The sequence below is a fragment of the Vanessa tameamea genome, chromosome 26 (assembly GCF_037043105.1).
Source record: "Vanessa tameamea isolate UH-Manoa-2023 chromosome 26, ilVanTame1 primary haplotype, whole genome shotgun sequence".
Lineage (NCBI taxonomy): Eukaryota > Metazoa > Arthropoda > Insecta > Lepidoptera > Nymphalidae > Vanessa > Vanessa tameamea.
In genome coordinates this window covers 7,240,168-7,264,079 of record NC_087334.1, presented here as the reverse complement: position 1 = coordinate 7,264,079, position 23,912 = coordinate 7,240,168, and the positions used below count along the sequence as shown (strand labels likewise).

The 23,912-nt window shown below is 31.5% G+C and overlaps 1 protein-coding gene across 7 annotated transcripts in view; it reads left to right on the top strand.

Moving 5' to 3' along the window:
• LOC113392848 (uncharacterized) overlaps positions 1-23,912 on the top strand; it is a 102,479-nt gene that overhangs the window by 40,276 nt on the left and 38,291 nt on the right. Inside the window, exon 1 of one of the 7 annotated variants that reach the window (XM_064219227.1) lies at positions 2,297-2,843. The exons of the other annotated variants lie outside the window; for them this stretch is intronic. Coding sequence (XP_064075297.1) covers positions 2,793-2,843 — 51 coding nt within the window. The 5' untranslated portion in view covers positions 2,297-2,792. Of the gene's footprint in view, positions 1-2,296; positions 2,844-23,912 lie in introns of those variants that run through there. 7 annotated transcript variants of the gene reach the window in all.

Below are 23,912 nucleotides of genomic sequence, written 5' to 3'. Positions count from 1 at the left end.
ATAAAATTACCAAATTCGTTGATAGCATGCTTTTACTTAAGCATACTCTTTTCTTTATTATATTGTCATTATATGCTACTGCATCGATAAGGACTACATTAGCGTACATTTGTGCTACTACATAGCATATGTTCCATGGTTTTTACCAAACCAAGATGGCGTCTTATGAAAAACTACCGTCAAATTAATGTTTTTTCAATCCTATTAGTGGAAATAATGGACGAATAAACCTTATTATTGAGTAATAAATTATTTTACCTCAGTATTACTATAATTACTTATTTAACATCAACATTTTGTCACTCATGCTTGTCATTCGTAAACGCCATTTTATTATTAGATAAATGACTCAGCATGTTGCTCTACTTTGCTGATTGATCTCTTCCAAGGTTATACACGTAAAATTACATTCGTGCAAAATTGTTATAATTTTTATTACGTTTTCATGTTCAATTTATAAATATTAGCCAGATTTACATTTTGCTATACTTAATTTGTTACAATTTAGTTCGTAACTAGGAACAACATTAAGCTACCTTTGCCGATGAAAAAAAATATTCATATCCATATGAACTATTGAATACGTATTTGTAAGTTTTTTCCTGAAATTACGTGGTTGGCCAGTATTTACAGTTTGAAATAAATTATAAATAAATTGCCCCTAAATCTTAGCGTAAGCGAAAAAGTAGGTATTGAAAATCAGCTTACATCTCATCATCATAATAACTGGTATGCCGGACGTAAAACTGACAGGACTGCCTGATAACAAGTTGATCTTGGCACTTTTCCAAAATGGCGGTAATATTACATAATCATTTGGTATAGAGGTACATATATGTAAGACGTAAACATAACCATATAAAACAAAAGTATATTATAATTTTATCTGTGGTACAAACTGTCACTGCTGCATTTTTTTCTTTTTATTGCTGTTGGTAATATGGTTTCAGTCCACAATCATTCCACCAACGTTAGTAAATATTGTTAAAAGTATTTATAAAGAAAATTCTATTTCAACTATATTTAGTTGTTTTATGAGAAACGCAGAGGTCGAACGGCTATTATAAGAATATTTACAGGGACTGAGATGTAGTCATTTTAATATTTAAATTAGTTTATCTGTATCAACGCATAAACATTTTTTTTATGCATTACTAATTATCGCTTACGGCTTCTCTGCCATTTTATTAGTTATGTACTTCCGCATTTATAATATTAGTACAGACATTAGAGTAAAGAAGTAATTACCAAATTTATTAACAAATTTGTTGCTTTCTGAATGTCGACAGTTTTTTTAATGGCTATTGGTCCTCCTTTGACAGCTCCTTTGAACTAACTCGTATCGTTAAAGAAAAAATATTTTTACCTCTAAATTCCCCAAAGAATACCTTCCATTAAGTTTAGCCATAATTTTCTCTGTAAGTGTATAACGCCTACTTTTTACGTGTGACCTCGCCTTGTGCGTTACAGTAATGAATTCTGTGTTTGTTATCGTTCTAAATGCGTTTTATTGATTCCGACATTCGGCGAAATGGAGCGACGCGATGAAACTCGTTTAAATAGCTTTTTTTTTTTTTTTAATTATTTTGAGCTCGCAGTTCCTATAGGTACAATGTTGTCTAATATTATTTTATAATAAAGTTGTCTCATTAAATAATAATACTAGACTATTTTTATTCGACAAAATGTTACAATTATAATTAATTTTTTCGTCAGTAATTTTATTTAAACAAAATTTTATAACTTATTGTTTTATATAGTTCTATAAATGGTTCAGAATCGAAAAATATATTTATTCTATAGACAGCATATGATGAGGCTATCCTACAATCCAAATATAGATTTCTCGAAGGGGCCGTGCGAACGGTCAGTGCGTGCGCCCCAGACTGTGGTATCGATCCCACCACCACCGACCACCACTCCCTCGCGCTACTTGCAGTCGGCCATCGCCCCGCGACACGAGACCACTTACAAGAAAAACATAATTTCGAAAAAATAATATGTAAATGTCAACTGTCAAAATTCGCGCCAAAATCGTGCAAAATTTTACCAAGCGTCCAAAGTGCCATAATTTTTTATTACTTTAGTGCGAATACTTAGCAACACCTAATTCTTAATTACACGGGTGAGATGATTCACGTTGACCCGCTTCGTGGATAGCAGGCATTATCTCAATTTACAGCATTAAATTTCGTAATTGCGCCGCTGACAATCTTAAATGTGGACATTTATCGTGACATTCGGCTAAAGATACACTATAAAGAACCTAATCTGAAGTTTTTTATCGATCGCGCATTAAAGAGGTGTATTAACTTTCACCGTAGTAATTCAACTAACAATAGAATGCAAAAAAGGAAATTATTATCGGACGTCTATCAGATGCAAATCATTACGGCACTTATCTAGCCCCTATTGAGGGAGCAGGAGAGGTGATAGAGGCATCTCGCTCGTCACACTAACCTGACAGAGCGTAATATCGGATTTTTCTTGTCTATCAGCTGATATAGTCTTTTGAGGCCGCGTTGGTTGAGACGCGATGGTGAAGTGAAAAATGCACGTTTTGCATGGCGCGGTATAGTGAATTGTCGGTGTGAGTCAGAGAGGCGGACTGCGCAGCCGCGTCGGAACGTTTTTTCCGAACGAATTTTTCTGAACCGTTGTTACAGCGTCCAAACGAAACGAAACGAAATTCTTTTTTCGAATATTTTACAAGTTTTTATACACGATTTTTTCTGTGTGATTTTTTTTTTTAATTTGTGCTAGTGAAATGGTGTCGTGATATCTTTCTTATAATGGAAAGAAGCGTTTTGGCAGATACGAGGCACGTTCAATGGGCGTCTGAAGTAAGTATTTTTTTGAGCATTGACCTTTGAACTTTCGTGAAAGCGGACCAGATAGTTACATTACACTGTCGAGAAACGATTGCATTTTCTTACCCGAGCAGTTATATAAGAAATGAAACAAACGTCGCGTTAGTATTTAAATGGAATTTTAGAACAGCACCTCGGTCTTTTTATGACTTGGCGATGACTATGTGTCACGCGATTTTCAAAGAAAAAACTTTCAAAGAAAAAATATTTCGTGAAAAGACAAAATTATTGTATTTTTATGAACAAATTCAGTACTTATATAATTTTTTATTTTTTTTTAACTTTTTTTGGTTTTAAATTTTATCGCTTTTTTATGACTGTACAGAACATTAAGATTACATTGTACCGTGAACGTGAATGTCAACGTGTAAGTTACTCACACATGTGTGTTTGCTTGTTCGTATTTTATATATTTTTTTTATATTTGATTGACGTTACGTTTTGTTATAACAGTAGAAAAGAGTAAATCCTGACTTCTAGTCAGTAAAATCTACATTCCGAAACGGTGTTAGCTTTACATTTTAACATCCTGTTAAAACAAAGTATCAAAAGTGCTTGTCAAAGTTTTTTAAATAAAGAACTGCAAATTATTGTTTTTTTTTAATGTATTCTTTTGTAATGACTCATTCGGAAATTGTTGTTTTTTTTAAATTATATGTATTTACTTATATATAGCAAAATACCATTTTTATTCATCTTAGGTATTTTCGCAACAGATTAAATTAATCTTACGCATTGTTAATAATAATCGTGATTACAATCACAATTGTTTTCATTGTTTAAAATTATAATTGTTATGAAAATGGTTATTAAGAAAAAATATTATTCAAAATGAAATATTATGATATTTTATTTTATAATTAATTTGTCTGCGTTTGCTTAATAACTAATTGCCGCGATGGTATTGTGGCTAACTTATTAAGCCTAGAGCTTCGATGATCTGGGTTCGAATTTAAAAATATAGTTTTTTGAATCGAGTTTGCTTACCAATTAAATAATGAGGGTCGCATTAGAAAGTGCACCCGTGCTAACTTGTGCACAATAAAAACTCTTGCGCAATTATCCGAATACTGTGAAAATAACATCACGTATTTATGACAAAAAAAAAACAATCACTCATCATATAAACAATTTCCTCAACATTGCTTAACCAAAAAATATAACCAAAACTATCACTCACAGTATTAAAAATAGTTATTGGAATGTAAAACATCATAAAATATTCTTAATTGGTTCCTTCCAATGGGATGTTGACATCAAACGTAACACATACTCCTATATAATAAATTTTATTATTCCCTTCCTCCGGTGAAACATTTTAAAAATAGAATTCTAAATACGGATGACATAAAATACCTTTTACATTTAAAACAAGTTATAGCAGAGAGTTTTTTTTTTTAATTTAAAGTGTCGATGACAATAATTTCTAATGCCTATGTTTATTCCGTTGCAAAGTCAAAATGAAAATAATTCTTTATTCAAATATGTGCTGAATAAGCTTTTAGGAACATAAAGCCATCGGTTTGCAAAGTATATAACAACTATATAACTAAGTTACTCTTTCCCACCAATATATTTATATTAATCAACTAAACACAATTAAATCAAGATACGATGTATGCAAATCTACGAAAGGTAATCGTCGATTACTTATCATTATGTATAAAGTTAAAATCATTATTAAAAAAAAACCAGAGGTGCCTTGGGATATCCAGTTGCAGCGAAATTTCTGTATATTAATATGTATTTATTATAAGACACAAAAAACATAATTGGCAACATTTGAAAATAATGAAAAGAAAATTACAAAATTATTATTAAAAAATCCCCTGTGAATTAAAACGCCTACAACGCATTTTCCTTGCGTATTTTTGCCAGTTCACTCTACTGTAAGCCGCGTAAAAGAATTTCGTTCCCAAAAAGGGTTTTCAGCATAAAAATATATTTCATAATTGGTAAAGTTAAAACATTCCACTATTTTATTATAGAAGAGAATACACCGCTCCGGAAACGATGTATAGACTTGTTAAAAAACAAGTATCACTCTAATGTTATATTGGTTATATGCGAAGCGAAGCGAGCCGGGAACGCCGGTACTATTCTGTGAACTCATTTCGCATCTCACATCTCACATTCACTAACGATATTTTGTTTGTAGCAGGAAAGATTTGTTTGTCTAACATCCCTAAAACTACTTAAACGATTTTAATAATTCTTTCACTAACTTAGAGCTTTGTTCAGAATTAAGCAATGTATATTTTATTTGTGTAATAAGCCTTCGGTATGTATCACAAACTGAATTTCAAGCGGGCGAAGGTGCGAGCAAAGACATTTATATATAGAAGCAAATCGGTTTATTGATCGTCAAATATTCAAATTACTCAAAATTACCGCTTTGGTTTCGGAAATAAACTCGAGATCTTAGATAACTAGCGAAAGGAACTATTACAGATATCACGAGGATAATAAAATCGTGTTATTCGTTTTGTGTGGTATGCTTTATAAATATTATAACATTTTTTGAAATCATTAAAATAAAAAAAATAATATGTTCGTCCATGCAAAGTTATGTCGATCAGAAAAAATTACATCTGTCAAAAAGATCAAACTGACTTGTACAGGGTCAATTCAATGTCGTTTGTCAATTTTTGACATATCACGATCGTGTTCTGCGTTGAGTTACGAGTTTGTTATTACGGAATTACTCTGCTGGTCACATTTAAGCTCCTAAAAGGTGACGTATCAATTATTTTATTATTTCGCCATTTCAACATGCAACCTTTCTACGTTTCCGTATTTCGTGAGCTCGGAGGTAAATTGTTACACGATTTTAATTTGTTTTATTGTACTTGTATATGTTATTTTTTAAATTAATATCTTATAATATTTTAATTTTCATCCGTATTATATAAAGTTATTTAAAGCACATATTATAAAAACATATATGTACTAGATGTGCCTGCGATTTCGTGCGAGTTTGAATTTAACAACAAAGTTATTGTTGTAGCCTAAGTTCCTTATTACATCAGCTTTCTGCCAGTGAAAATCCCGTCAAAGTCCAGCCGTTCCAGAGATTAACCGGAACAAACAGACAGACAAAAATTTTAAAAAATGTTATTTTGGTATATGTACCATGCATACATATTCATTTAGTAAAAAGCGGTTATTTTAATATTACAAGCAGACAGTCCAATTTTATTATATGTATAGATAAGTTAAAGATACACCAAAGGCACGAACAGTAAATATATATATCTACGAATATTATAAATGCGACATTAACTCTTCTTCCTGTCTGGCTGTCTGTCTGTTACGCTACAACCAACCAGCCAAACCACTGAACCAAATTAGATGTTTGTATGAACCAAGCTTGGACCCCAAAAAAGGACAGGCTATTTTATATCTAACACTGACGACCAAATGCACGGACGAAAGTAGTTTGTTTATATATATACCTATATATATTTACATTACATTACATTAGCAGTCTGTAAATTTCCCACTGCTGGGCTAAGGCCTCCTCTCACTTTGAGGAGAAGGTTTGGAGCATATTCCACCACGCTGCTCCAATGCGCCTTGGTCGATACACATGTGGCAGAATTTCGTTGAAATTAGACACATGCAGATTTCCTCACGATGTTTTCCTTTACCGCCGAGCACGAGATGAATTATAAACACAAATTAAGCACATGAAAATTCAGTGGTGCCTGCCTGGGTTTGAACCCGAAATCGTCGGTTAAGATGCACGCGTTCTAACCACTGGGCCGTCCCGGCTCACACCTACATATATATATACAACAAATTAAATCTAAAAGAAAAAAAATACCAATACATATAAATTGTTATTATGACTTGAATTATAGTGATTCTTAAATAACTTTTTAAAAACAGTTTCATCCATAACATTACTATATATAATGCATGTCTCCATTATGTTGTCATTCTTATATTCCGTTATAAGTTGTTACGAGTCTTATATATTAAATACATATGCAAAGCAGGTCCGCGAAAAATCCCATAAAAGTATTTCAAACACAAATATCACGCTAGCAAAGTCGCTCGCTACAACTAGTCTAATAAATTATTAATGCTTTGTAAACGTAATATGAAACAGGGCGCGTTGCCAAACACGAGCGATGTCAATAAAAATGCAGACATTATAAAAAAGGATCTATATGTGTAAACAACCAGTTCTAATGACTGAATAAATATTTAAAAATGGATTAATTTCAATAAAAAAATAAACATCTTGTTTTTTTAAATCTATAACAATAAAAGAGAAGGCAACTTTTGCAACGCCTGACTAAAAACAACTACTAAGCCAATATACATAAAACTTATACCAAAAGATACATATAAATATAATATATAGATAAATATAAATATAAATATAAATATAAATATAAATATAAATATAAATATAAATATAAATATAAATATAAATATAAATATAAATATAAATATAAATATAAATATAAATATAAATATAAATATAAATATAAATATAAATATAAATATAAATATAAATATAAATATAAATATAAATATAAATATAAATATAAATATAAATATAAATATAAATATAAATATAAATATAAATATAAATATAAATATAAATATAAATATAAATATAAATATAAATATAAATATAAATATAAATATAAATATAAATATAAATATAAATATAAATATACATATACATATACATATACATATACATATACATATACATATACATATACATATACATATACATATACATATACATATACATATACATATACATATACATATACATATACATATACATATACATATACATATACATATACATATACATATACATATACATATACATATACATATACATATACATATACATATACATATACATATACATATAAATATAGGACAACATCACATACATTACACTGATACCAATGTAAGTAACTAAAGCACTTGTGTTATAGAAACTCAGCAGTAACAACGGTACCACATACACCCAGACCCAAGACAACATAGAAAACTAATGAACTTTTTCTACATCGACTCGGGGCCTCGGAGTGGCGTACCCATAAAAACCGGTGTACACACTACTCGACCACGGAGGTCGTCAAAATATAATATTTAAAATAATAAAACAAAATTCTGTATTATTAAACGAGCGACTGCTAAAGAGGTGACCCCAATTGGAGCTCACGGGTTCATTAAACTAACACTGATCTAAATTTCCTTGAATTCTCGATTCAATGTGTGGTTTTGCAAAACTAGATCAATTTATTTTGTCTGACAGACAACTTATATATATAAAATTATTTAATTGAATTGACGACAAAATAACCGCTGCTTTTCGTTAGTCTGTTCTTAAGTATAAAAATCTCTGTTGGTTGTAGGTGGTGGTAGAAGTTAGATTTTAATTTAACTATCGATTAATATTTATGTAACTTTAAATGTATGTATGTATGGATAGATGGATGAATGTATGTATGTATGTATGTATGTATATATGTATAGATAGAATCTTGCAACAAATTTTAACCTACCGACTGATTTGATACCGTCCGTCGATTTCAGTCAAGGCGGTCAATCTCACAGGAGATCAGGCAGATACGCAGGACATATTATAGTGCACAAAAACCTTTTTTTTTAGTAAGCAACTGTAACAGATACTGATTCCTAAAACACTTGGTTTAATATATTTTTCAAAATATAATTCTTAACCTAAAGCATTAAAAAAAAAACTTAATTGTGAAAATCTGTATTTTAAAAAAAACCAAAAGCTATCGTACAAAATTTCTTTAAACGTATATCGATTTCCTAAAAAAGCTCATATAAAACGTCAACAGGTTCCATTTAATATTTTTCTGTGAAGCATTAAAACTATTTTTAAAATGCAATTAAAAGTAAGTTTGGGCGGACATAATCTCGATTTCCCAAGACGTTTTCACCTTATAAAAACTATTCTAAGAAACGCAAGGTTTTTACACCATCGAGACGATTTCTTAGCGATAATCGAGTAAAAACATAAAAATCATAACTAAAATATACTTTTTTTAAAGCTGTAGTATTTTAAGAAATATGTATTAAACACATTTTTTTATCTTTAATCTTTAAAAATCTTAATCAAAATATTCTTTATTCAAGGAGGCTCATAAAAGTACTTTTGAATCATCATGTTACACTGTTGAATTAATGTTCCTATCACCGGTTCGGAAAATAGATTCTAAAGAAAAGAACCGGCAAGAAACTCAACAGTTACAAGAATCTATGTAATTGATCAGTTATAGTTATAATATACTTTATTAAATAGAATGTTACGATGAATTTTGATCATTAATTAATTATTATTTTTTACAAGAATTAAAAAAGAAAGAAATTATCATTCATTACGTATTTATATAACCAATGTAATATTTTATTGAGTCTATATTCACAGGTGAAACCGCGGGTCTAAGCTCTGTTAGTGGTTGTACATAATATACATAAAAAATAAATTCCGTTTTACATAGTTAAATCATGAATGTAAAAAGTTAATCGAGAACCAATACAAAATCAGACAGCGTGACGTATTCCAGTTTGACAGCGGCATCCGAAGCGAGTGAGATTCATCAAGCCGCACGATATTGAAACATAATGATTTGAAATCATTCTTTAGATTATCTTATCTTAGAACATGGACATACATTTGAATATAATTGATTACCAAATCATACTTTTTAATTATTTAGACAAAGGAATGATGACATGCCTAAAATTCGATAAAAATTAAAATTTTTGACGTTCTACTTCCGTCACATGCACTGAAAAGAAAACTATCTTTGAAAATTTCAAAAATGTTTTTCTTCTTAAGACGTGCATCGAAACTAATAAACTACATGTGCCAGTTACAGATCCGTACAATTAGGTACCGTGCTCATCCACCATAAATATCCGTGGTCGAGTAGTGTGTACACCGGTTTTTATGGGTACGCCACTCCGAGGCCCCGAGTCGATGTAGAAAAAGTTCATTAGTTTTCTATGTTGTCTTGGGTCTGGGTGTTTGTGTTACCGTCGTTACGTCTGATTTTCCATAAGTGCTTTAGCTACTTACACTGGGATCAGAGTAATGTATGTGATGTTGTCCAGTATTTATTTATTTATTTGTATTATAATGGTACCTCTACTTTAATAAAAATAATGTCTCACTCAAAAAATCACTCAAATATTTGATAACTTTCAGATATACGTCCGGTTTCGAAAGGCTTTTAAACTAATTAGCGAAACATTCGATTAATCTCGGTTTAAATCAGAATTTGTACCCGAAACGCTGTCGCTGAATGTAAATTAACTTTTATATATTACACGGCCATTGATTTGCAAAAAGATTGCATTACTCAATTTGTTAAAGTAGTGTCAAATGTTCAATTTTGTTTTAAATTTGTATTATTGAAATAGATTATTTTGTAAAGTGAAGTAACTATTGATACCTTGCTGGTTGGACTCGGTAGAATCTACACGCCGAACGGTTATCTTATTTGAAGCTAATTGTAATTTTGTTTTAAGATCAATGAAAGATTTAAGTAACTAATGTAATGAAAAAATCTCTTAACTAAAATCAAATAATCAGTATATTATATTGGAAGTTAATCGTACAACTACAATTTTTTTTTCAAATTACGTCGTATACTTAATAAAATAAATATTATTACTAATTTATTTATTCATCATGACAAATCGAAATATTAAGAATAAATCTTGTCGCGGCTAACATATTGGGTGTTATTCATATTTAAGCAGAAAATTTACATAATTAGCGCAGCTGTTACGTATGTTAAAATGATCCCTTCATTTCGGAAAGTCATGGATTAATCTGTAGGTAAAAAATTCCTGAGCATTAAGAATTTCATTAAAAGGCGGATTATAAGTCGTTGACCTTGCCAAATTGCGCGTTACCGATCAATGTACCCCGCGCGGGTCTCCACTCAAACACTCCCTGCGTCCTGTATTTGTGGAGGAAAGTGTCACAGCACTCTTCAAAAAACATCTCATCCAATGATTTATTAGGCGATAGAAAAATATGTGGCAAAAATAACCCTAAATTTCCTTTGATGTCAATAATCTCTGTGATGGATAGCTTAGGAGCAAGGAGTGAATTATTACGTAAACGGAGGGTTCTTCGCTTTTTTTTATTTCTAACACTTCTAATTGTTTTTGAAATTATCTGAAAAGAAATTCAGTAAATATTGTAAACCGACCAAAAATATTGTATTGTAACTCAAATAAGTTCCTTTATGTACATTCAAGTATTAAGAATACTCCAACCGAAAATCGATGTAGAAGGTAAAAAAAGCACTATTAAAATCGCAATTTCAATCGCTTTGTCAACGAGTTTTGAAATAGAAGACAGCAAAAATGTTCTTTTAAAAACAACAAGGTTATCCGAGTATTACATAACATGAATAGTTATGAATTCAATTTCATCAATAGTTATTCATTCAACATTTTTAAACGAATTAAATTAAATAATATAATTATAAGTGTCGATTTGCCGTCATTTTCATATATAAAACTTCGGACGGAAAACATCTATTAAACTTGAACGATCGTTCCTAATACTGTGAAGTAACAGCTCGAATTTGATCCAGGGTTTATAAAAAGATTCAATGGAGATTGCTTTGTCATGCGATTTTTAAGAATATTTAAATCTTAGTTACTGTTAATTTGACATCATACTTATCGAATCTGGTCGAACTTTCGAGGCTTTTCCTTGGGTTTCCTATAGGAACCAACTAGATCTAGAACTAGCGTTATCGAAGCTCAAGTGTCTAAAGGTATTGGTGCTCTGTTTCAGTCGTCAGGTTTTAGGCATGAAAAGTGGCCTTGGAGTCTATATTTTAATGGCATCAGTTGACGTTCGCACAAATGGGCCAAATGATGGTCAATGGCCGCCACTGCCCACAGGCATGCGCCGGATAAAATTCTAACCAGGGCTGGCTGGCTGGCACTGGCTCACACCCCCTTCAAACGAATACACGAATAAACGAATACAAAGTATCACTGCTTGGTGTTATCTGATGAGTGAGTGTTACCTTCCCAGACGTGCTTGCAAAAAGCTCTACCGCCAATAGGGATGTTTTCACAACTAGATACATTAATGTATTTCTATTTTATTTATGTTTATTATGTGTACTGCAATCAGTGGTGGTTCCCAATATACAATAGTATATTGAATACGATGGGAATAACTTGAACAATACCCAGAGTTTGAGGAGAAAGCTGTGGGAACGTACATTGAACCGTGTAATATCAGTCAGAGAATATTATATTTAATATTAATGTAGTGTATAGAAATATCTAGAGAATTCCTTGTCGGTTCTTGGTGGTAGATACAAAATCTGAATGTTTGGTATTTTGTTTTAAATTATCTTGTAAAATGCAAACTTAAGAGTGCTTGTAATAGCCTAATTAATTTTCGATCATTTGTGAATAAATATCACATAAAAATGTTTCTAGCAACAGGAATATTATTTTATCATAATTAAATGTCCTAATCAATTTTCCAACAAAGCCAACCCGCAAGACAGTTTATAGTGCACAAATGTTTGTACAATTACTGACTCTTATAATTCGACGAGTCGTCAAATCAGACACAACCAAAAATACTTTACATATGTGCCTCAACGCAGCATCTGTGGCTAAACACAGCACAACGAGACATTTTATTTTAAATTAAATAGTACAATATAATTATCTCGGTATACTTTAAAACACTTTGGATAGCTCTATCAGATACAGAAGAACAATGATGAAGTCTTGAATTAAAGCAATTAGCTTATTATTATATAGCAACATTGAATTCCTTCGAAGCGTCATTTTATAGAAAGCCGTAATTAATGATTGCATGTATAAACGCCACATCTTGATCAAGTTGTTGACATGAACAATGACTTCGCTAGAAATGGCATCAAAACAGTTTTGAAGTATCGAAAATGATATATTTTAAATAAAGAACGCGAAAATAAAATATGGAGCAAAACAAAAAAAATATTATCTATGTTTTTTTAACACGATGGTCTGTTGAAGAATTAAGACGTGAACTCGTAAAAAAACATACTTACTTTCGTATTCATAATATTAACACAGACATGAAGTTATAATAATACTTACCCTTATATTGTGTTCTACTTGGTACTGGTAAATCATTACCAACTAGATTCCGACTTCGCAAAGTCAATAGAACCTTCCTGAAGCACGGCACGATTCGTCAGTTATTTTTACCTTGGCCTATTAAAAAATTAAATCTCAGGTCAAAAAAACATTGATAAATAAGGATCATTACTTAATACAAGATAAATCCTACAGAATATATGATGGAAAAAATTTACTACTGAGTTTTCTTGCCAGTTCTTCTCGGTAGAATCTACTTTTCGTATCGGTAGTAGTATTACATTTAATTCAACATTGTAACATGTCGTTTCAAAAGTTCTATTATTAAAATTATATATAAGAATAACATTTTGATACACTACACTTAACATTGATGTAAAACGTATCAAAGTGATATTATATTCAAGGTCACGAGAATATAAACCATTTTATATAATACACGGTACCATTCCAACAGATGTGCCACTTCTATTATATCTTATTCCATGATAGCTCGGCAACAGAGCGCCAGCCAAGAGTGCCAAGTATCCAACATTATTCAATATTTCAGTCTATCATACTTCATTAATATTGAAAAATAAATAAATATCTCACGCAACACAAAGGTTTTATGGGTTATCCTCTTAAAGATAATATTTGGACCTTATTCTACCACGTTGCTTCAATATGGGTTGATGGATACGGTAGACGTACGTGGCTTTCCTTACGACATGTCCCTTGATAGCAGAAGAAGATTATATAAGAACACAATTAAATTACGTAAAAATTCACTACTACTCCATATTTGAACCCGCAATCTTCGGTTAAGATTATAACCACTGGGACATCTAGGCTACTCGACGGTTCGGCGGTAGAAAATATGATTAGTCGGTGGGATCTACCCAGACGGGCTCGCACAAAGCACCAAAACTCACCACCGAGTAAATGTTCTTTCAAAGTAGAACAGTATATAACCAACGTATAACAATATCTATAATAAATGTTCTTTTTCGTATGTGATAAATGTGTTTTGATAAGATAATTAATATATCAGTCAAAAATATTTCATATATTAATGTGCATTAACATTAATGTTTAGTCACTGATATACAAAAAAAAAAACTGGCTCTAATATTTGCATCTTTTTGTATAAAATAATTAGAACAATATTAAGGTAAAAATTAAAAAATATAATTATTCAAATTTGGAATGCACTTAAAATAAAATCGATTTACAAACAAATTAACAGGACATATAAACAAAATAGCAGAACGATATTTCAAAAAAGACATTAAGTACACCTCAGTTTTTTTTACAGTAATTAAATTTATATTTAACGATATTTTTTCACTTTATAGTTAAAAAATGATTATCCTTAATTATGTGAAATCGGTATCAAATCACAATTTGGCATTATAGCTTGGATCGTTACCATTAAGTCAGAAGCTAACGACGTAAACTCACCTAAAATTCTTTCATTAAGGTTAATATCTCTACGAAGAGTTCGTCATACTTTAATTTTCAAAATGGCGGCTACCTTTACTACATTTGAAACATTTACAGTGAAACTTTTCTTACTCTGTAATATGCACAAAGGTATTTTACGTAACTTGTATATTATACCTACATTTAAAAATAATAAACGTATAATTATGTTCATTTCTTTTTTACTATTGTGGGTTTACTAGTGTTTCATCATATCTTTGTCTTTTTTTTATTATTTACCAATTTAGACAAAGGACACAAAGCTAAAAGGGAAAAAATATTTTTAATGTTTTTTTGTATAATCAAATCAAATCAAAGTAAAAAAAAAATTCTTTATTCAACCAGGTTCATAAAAACATCTTTGAATCTTCATGTTAGTGTTGAATTAAATTTAAAGCTACCACCGGTTCGGAAAATAAATTCTGCCGAGAAGAACCGGCAAAAACTCAGTAGTTAGTCGATATCTTGTCATCTCGTCGTTTAATCTCGAAAGACTAATCGTCCGTGCCCTTGTTTAACTTCATTTCGAGAGAGAGAGAGAGAGAGAGAGATAGAGAGATAGATTTGTTTGGAAATTAATTAAACATAAGACATATGAGAACAACATGAATTACAAAACACGTAAGCACATGAAAGTTCATTGATTAATGCCTGGAATGTAACCTATGATCCTAAATTAAAATCTACATTTCCTATCCACTAAACTATCTCAGCTCCTCTAATGTACAATCAATACAAATATTAATCAGACATACATTTAAACATTCAGTATTCTAGGGAATCTATGAATTCATAAAGCGATTACTAATCGTGGTAACCTAAGCATGGCCTTGCTCGAAGTTTGCTTGCTAAAGATTTCACTTTTATAAAAAGAAATATCAATGAAACTTTAAAATTTAATAGCTAATAAAAAATATATATAAATTACTTTTAAAACTGAAAATCGAAGTCCGAATAGTTCTAATAAATACATTTTATTTTATTTCAATATAATGAAAGGAATATTTATCATATTGAAAGATTTTATAATAGATCATAAAATAGTACTCCCGTGCCTCGGATTGCACGTAAAGCCAGTAGACCTTCGTCTGAAGTCTTTCCGGTCGTGTCTGATCTGCTGTTCCATTGGATCATAGAAGTGAAATAGGGAGTACATTTGTGTCAGCACGTCCCGCGCTATGGTCATACCGCCATCACCAAACCGGTTTTGTTGTATGAAAACAATAATTGTAAAATATAACACTTAAAACACATCCCGCTGAGTTTCTTTTGCCAATTCCTGGCTGGTCCGCGGTGTTTGTTACCAAATCGTTGTTAGATTATTGACAATCAATAAGTAATTGTACCGCTTTTATAATTAACAAAGTTTTTTGACATTGACTTTTACTTTGGCCAGGACATCAATATCATATTAATTAAGATTAAATTTATTGGTAACACTTAATATTTCCTCTCTGGGTAAGACGTTCCCCTTCACATATTTTACCATAAAACAGCCTTCCTTCATATAGCTGTGTCAGCTGTGTCATAACATACTTAGTTCCCATGGTTTGTGGCACACTGACGATTTCAAATAATATTTCTTGCAGTACCAAAGTCTTTAGTCAATGGTGATCTCTCATCATTATGTCTAATTTCCCACCCAAGATCTTAAATTCGATAAATCGAAATTTAAAAAATCGCAACATTTGATAGAATACCCTTTTTTTAAAGGCACTTTACTCTGTTTTTTTTGCACGTTACGGCAGACGGGTAAATGGGACACCTGATGGTAAGTGGTCACCACCGCTCATAGACTAGCGCTGTAAGAAACATTAATACCTTACATCATACCAATGCGCCACAAATCGTGAGCGCTAAGATGTTGTGTCCCTTTTGTCTGCTGGCTCACTTATCCTTCAAACCTTATCAGAACAATACTAAGAATTATTTTATGGTGATAAAACATCTGATGGGTGGAAACCCAGACGGGTTTGTACAAGGCTATCACGTAAAGTGTGAAAAAAAATCGTGGAGATCGTTTATTTCCAAAGAGGCCATATATTGAATGTTATTTGGGTTGTGCAAAAACGTTAAACATGTCGGAAATACTAAGCCAATTTTACTGGCGTGTGCCGCGTGAACCAATAGTGTTACATGTAGGATATAAACTTTTTATGTAGACCCTTATTATGCCCGTGTATTATTATATAAGTGCCTGCGCTTCGCTGTTTCCCCGCTATAAACGATTATTAACGCAACAAGGATGCGTATTCTTGTTTGGTATAAAGTATTTCCTTTACATTTCACATTATACGGCTTTATTGCCGAAACTCCGAGGGTAGTTTCTTCAATGTTTCATGAATAATCGATAATAAACAACTGGGGCATGGCAATATATTATCAAATAACACCCAATGAAGCGCACGGGGTGAAGGTCAACGCCCTAGCCGAACAGCTGATACTCCGTTGTAAGGTTTCAGTAATGGTAAAATGAATAGAGGATTGATTTATTACCAAATTATCTTTACACACATCAATATTTTGTCTGTATGCGTGTAACTGAACTACTCATAAATAGTTTTAAACCTTTTAATGTTTTTTTTTTGTGTATTTATCTAATCTTGACCATCTCATGGTTAAGATTAGACTCGGTAGGTGAAGCTGTGATGGGGAATTTAATACAATTCTGATTTCACTGAGACGAAGTCGGGACAAGCTACTAGTATGCCTACTAATTACTAAGTCTTTGTAAGTTGACATAAATAGTTATTGTATGTATATAGCTCATTCAAGTTTTTATTTGAAAGATTTTATCAAAACATTATAAAAAAAGGGTTGTTCTTTTTTACACACAAAATATCTATTTTTTGTACGAAAGAGTTAAAGTCGAAAGAGTGTTAAACGAAACGAGCGTCAACCCTATTTTCAAGCACGAAAATTCAACACAAGCCATATTAAGATCACAAAAGAAATGTCTACCGCAGGCGTTTCAATCGTTGATTTTTCTACTTCAATTTTCGCATCAACAGCGTTCGTTTTCGCTCATGACTCTCATCTCGGCGAGCGAGCAATTAACGAGGGCTCAGTAACCTTTACTGAGATATGATCACGGGAGACTGGATAGATTGCATTTAGGATACACGTCCGGTTCTTGGGTTTTAGGGTCAGATGTTATTACAACGATATTTTGAAATTTTGTCTATTAGGTAACATAAATTGGCTGGCAAAATATTTGATTTTATGAAATTTGATATCAAAATTTGAAATTTACACATTTATTTATAAAAACACTAGATTTCAATTTAAAAAAATATTTTATAATGGTATCATAAACAATAATTCAATCGGAAAATTTCAGAATTTTGTCGTTGAATTAGTTAAATACAATTCTACTGGCGTAACTAAAAAAAGGACTCTTGGTTGGGCAAAATCAAGCTTATATTTTTTTTACTATTTTTTTTTATATTTTTTTGCACTTTGGTATACTTTTAAGTAAACAGATTAATTGGATTAATATTCTTCGTCACAGACATGTTTTTGAAAACAGTAGGAACTATTTTTTGTTTAAGATTTGACATTTCAAATCTTGTAATTAATATTCACATATATAATTACTATTGTCTAAGTTGGTTTAATATTAATCTCCGAAACATTATTGTGTTACTTAAAATATATATCAAAATTCAATACCAAATATCTCGTCTAGAGTTTCATTTAACTTTCATATTTACGTCATTCATTTGTAGTGAAATAATTAAAGCAATTAAAAGGCTTAATTAAGTAACAATTGTTATTTTATAACACGCGCGAATACGTCGTGTGAAAAATGACGATAAATGTACGAATAAGGACCGGTGCACATGTGACGCAGAACAGCTCAGTGCTCGTGTAAACGCGCTCTGTGACTTGAATACTTTTGAAGATAAGTCGTTCAGTTTTTTTCCGACTTCATTCAAATGCAGGCTGTATTGTTGGATATACATGTGGCAAACTTTCATTTAATACTGCTAGGCAGAGACCTTCTAAGAGTTTTAAGGATAAGGTTTTTGGTGCTTAATCATGCTGCTCCAATGCATGTCGCTGGAAAAGCATGTAGCAGAATATCATCCATGGTACATAAAGGTTTCCTCGCGATTTTGCCTCGTCTATATTAGACGTCATTTTGACATGTGTTATGATGTGTTTCGTAATAATTTTTAATGATAAAAATAATAATAAAATTTTATTATAGATCAAATTAAAAAAAGATTTAAGAGATTAAATAATCTCTATAGGTAACTGAAGCTTAATCGCTATTTCAACTAAACATAATAAGGGAAATAGTGCTACAATAAACCAAAAAATTTGGCAGTTTGCAAAACTATCTAAAACATATTTCAAGAAATCTATTTATGTATTTACACACACACATACATAATACACATATACAATGTAATTATAATAATAAAACTAAATACATTCATACGTATTAGTCCGTTAATTCAATATTTTGAGATAGAATCTTTTATATCTAAAAAAAATTGCTATTTTTATTAAATGCGCACCACGCAAATACCGCTTAATAATTTAATATGAAAACTGTACCATTATATTCAGCTTGATTCAGAGGCTTGAAGCTGAACATCATTCAATGTACAACGTAACCGCAGCAAGGCGTTACTGAGTCTGCTAGTGGTCTGCTAGTACATTAAACATATAGACGAAGATGCTTGTATTGCGTGAACTAGCAGATCCATATAAGGTCAGCTTGAACGCCAAAGGTACCGTTATAAAAAGTGGTATTGTGAATATTCCCTAATGAAGTCATTAAAATAGCTTCAAATTCCTTTATCGTCAGTAAATACCGTTGAATATCTTGAAAATTCCAGCCTTAATGCCTGCGACGTATGATTAACTTTCTTGACTTGGTATTTAATGTCTTCTAACTTTACCTTGTGTAGTCCAAAACTTGATAACTCGAAAAGTTGATAATTTCTCGTTCTTTTAATATTAAATAAGATAATTTCATGAGATTATTAAAGATAGTTTTCTTTTAAATTTGAATGACAATTTATTATGCATGGTATAAAGGAATACAATATTATATTTTTAACGATTCTATAAGAACAAAAGATCGTATGTTGTATTTAAGTATGAATAAAAAAAATTAAAAGTTTCATAAACATTTTTTACCATAAAGTTACTTGTTAGCTTTCTGCAAGCCCGTCTGGGTAGCCACTCACCAGATATTTTACTACCAAATAACTATTCGTAGTATTGTTAGGTTAGTTTGAAAGGGTGAGTCAGCCAATGTAACTAAAGGCACAAGGGACAAAACATCTTAGCTCCCATGGTCGGAGGCCGTTTGGCGATTTAAGAATGGTTATATTATTAATATTTCTTGCAATAACAATGTCTATGAGCGATAGTGAACACTTATCATCTTGTGGTCCGTATCATATATTGAAAATTGGTATTCCAATTTTAAATAATAAAAAAAAAATGCTGGATATAGACCTACCTGCCATCATCAACAAAAGGTTTGCAACCTAATTGACGCTTTTTCAATGCGAATGACATGAATATAATAATTGTATATATACATTAAGATATGTAGCATTTTGTAAAGCACTCTAAGCAGAGGCGTCTTCCTCTTTAGAAAAGAAGATTCGGGTCTTATTTCACAAGTAGCAGAAACATGCAGGTTTCCTGACGATGTTTTTCCGACGAGCACGAAATGATTGATAAACACAAATTAGAACATGGAATTTAGTTCCCGCTTGCTCGGCTATAAATCTACAATCTAAAATGAATACTTTTAAAATACCCTTTAGTAAAATATTTTTTAAGATTCTATCTTTGAAATAAAATATTCAAAAAAATATAAAAATCATGATTCCATTTCCATTCACAGGGTGAATTAGTGTCGGGAAAACCCACTAGCAAATATTCCCTGTTGAATCGCAATTCTGACTATCATGGAATGCAAATAAATGTTTAAGAAGTTTCAACTCACAGTCTTAATGCCTCCCAGGAGCATTGGTTCTTTTTTATATCGATTACTCGATCTGTTTTTTTTTCTTTTTACTAACCAATATCCGTCCTCAATTTTTCCCGCGTATTACTCGTGTTAGTTATTATGTAGTAATGTCCTCTCTACCCCTTTTTTCTCTGGAAAAACGCATTACTCTTTTGTAAGCACCCCAATGTGAAGTGGGAGAGGGCATGTGGGACTCACCGGTGCCCAGGACGCCTTGTGCACCAGAATACCCACTAAAAACCAGCAGTGCCCTCTCCGTCTCTTCGGCAGGCGCCACAGGATCGCTGTCGCATACTACCTCGACGCCCTCCTCTACCCCTAACATATCATACGAATACACAAACATACATTCAGTGAACGAGAGCTATTAATTGTAAAGGTTTAATGAAGGTTAGATTATGTCATTATTCATTGAAGAATTGGCTGAAATGTAACAATTATTATTTAAGATGTCGGGAAAAATCACTCGGACTTCGTACTTTACTGTCGCGCGCTGCTTAATAGAATAGAATTATAGGTATTCCGTAATAAACATTTTATGTAGACCCTTATTTGCGATACCAGAACGGGTAGTAATTTCCATCCATTTCAGCCATTGATCGGCGGTACTACAATTAGTAACGCAAACCTAAAATCCACTCAGCTACTTAAACACCACGATATATTTTCCATAAGGCAACTTTGATGTTCATTACTCGTAGTTTTTTTCGACTAGTTTAACCTACTTTATGCAATACGCAGTGGACCACAGAGCTAATTATTTTCAACTGTGTTACATAACCCGCGTTCGATGAACCCCACTTGATGGAGAATAAGGTGTCAAGATACACGACACGCTAACCTAGAGTACATTCGCCTAGACTTAGATCTAGACAGTTACAGAATAGACATAGGCAAATAAAAAGCATTTTACTTCAATCTTTGAAGGTAATCTAATTTGTTTTGTTATTAAAAGGAGCACTTGGAATAACAAAGGCTTTAGCCGTTTCGATAAGGGTATTCAGAGTTCATTCAACAGAGTTCAAAGACATTAAATACTCTGCTACATTTATAGGTCGATCATCGACTTTCCTTTTGCCAAGCCAATGTATAATATGTAATACTTATACTATACATCGTAATATTACAAGATCCTCCTCGCGACTCCTTTTGCGTCTATATTCATTATCCCCAAATAATTTAATTTTAAAAAATCTCTTTTGTTTTCGTTTTTGTTTTTATTATTTGTTGTTATATATGTATGATAGCAATGTGTCATAAATAACGTTATATTCTAGTAATTTTTTCGTAAATCTCGTATTTTATTATACCTACTATCTTTATCTTGGTCTCACGGCATCCCGAAGTCAAATTTTATCACAAACTCTATAGTGATTTTATCGAATTAATATATAGACAGGCAGAATTACTTTTGCATTTATAAATATTGTTTTATTTTATTATGTATAAAATGAATAAAATGTATACTACCTTTTGGTTTAGACTTCAGCAAGTTAACATATAACAAGCTTTTAACCTAATAACATTAAGACCAATTGGGATGACTTAAATAAGAAATTATATTATTGAGAACGTCAAGTAAAATACAATTTTGATGTTCCTGAGTGAAAAATCAGCATCGAAACCTGGTGTCACAATGCTAATGAAAATTATGAAAAAAAATAATTCTAAACAATATTTTAGATCAAGACTACTTTATGATGCAATGGATGAAAATATGTGCTTTGAAAAACATTAAGCATTCCGCACATTGCCAATGCGCCACCAAGGACAACTAAGAAGTTATGTCGCTTGTGCCTTTAATTACACTGGCTCACTCAGCCTTCAAACCGGAACATAAAAATTCTAGTGCTGTTTAGCAATACACTACAGGCTCGTCCAAAAACCTACCAACCAAACACCCATGTAGACATGTACGATCGTAAAGGTCAAGACTCTAATAATGGCGTTAATGTTGTGGGAAATTACATAAAAGCACTGAAAAGCAATCCCATTCTGCCCTCATAAAGGACAAGGGCGAGCTGACTATAGCTAAGAAACAAATGACGCAGCTGCGTCTAATGACGACATCTTTATTTACACTCGACACACGTTCTTTATTATTTTACGACAACCTAAGTAAAGCTCTGCCTTTCTAGGTGTATAATGCAAATTAGTTTAAAAGTAGGCTACGTGGCTGTCGCATTGCAGCGTTGATAATACTTGTAGGATATAATATTTCAGATTTAATCTGACAGCTTAACAAAATGGTCATTAAATTTCTGGGTCTTTGGTTTATTCTTATTCAGAGTTCATTGTTTTAGGTCATGTTTCGTTTAAAGTGTTGCTTAAAGCGCTTTTTATCGTAGCGCTTCAAATTATGTTTTATTCAAGTAGGCATAAGATTAAATTTAATGTAAACTAAAACATATTATCAATTTTACCGAGAAAAACTAATTATACACTCAGTAATACTCGCTCAATGTTGTCATTGGTTAAGTAAAGGTTAAGTAAATAATAATAATATATTATATGAATCTTCAACAGATGCATACAATATAGACATACTTGATTTCACTTGGCTTATTTTTATTTTTATTACAGAAGAAAAAAGTATTTATAGTTTACTAAAGTCACATTACACCAGAAATATTTATAATAACATTATTTAGCAACTAAATAAATGTAGCATTCTTGCCACCACTCCACGCGGTCGTGATTTATATAGTAACTATTTTTAATTCTTATTTGCGACCCTTGACCCGCCCGGCAATGCTGATACTAATATCCTACAGAATGTCTTTATATACAACGTTCACATCTTTTACACTCAGTTCAGAGCCATATTGATCTAAATTAAATGCACAGTGTATTTAAGGTGCTTAATTGGATAAGAATTAATGCTGTATTGCTTAAAATCGCTTCTTCAATAAGTCATTATTTCTCGTAATAAGGAATGAATAAAACATGGTTATTATGGGTTATCCCTAAGAAATAGATATACAATATTGTAGACATTCCTGTAGACCTTTTTAAGTTGTACAAGACTGTATTACACAATTTTCATCTATCTCTTAGGGTTCAGCCAGCGTTTATTACAAACGCTAAAAAAGTGTTACTTTACAAGATTACATTAAAAATCTCTAAAATTATCAGTGTTTCTCTACTACATTATACATATAAACCTTCCTCTTGAATTACTCTATCTATTAAAAAACAAGGCATCAAAATTAAGACAGACAGCGGGAACCGAATTTGTTTTATTCTATGTAGTGAAAGTTAACTTACGTTAGGACCTGATGTTAATAATTCTTATGCAAACAAATGTTTTAATATATATATTACTAAAATATCATAAAAGAATGACATATTAATCGTATAAATGATGATGTTCTTTTCGGCTTCGGTAGCCAAGCTCAAGAGAGACTGGTGCACAAGCGTGTACTCAAATT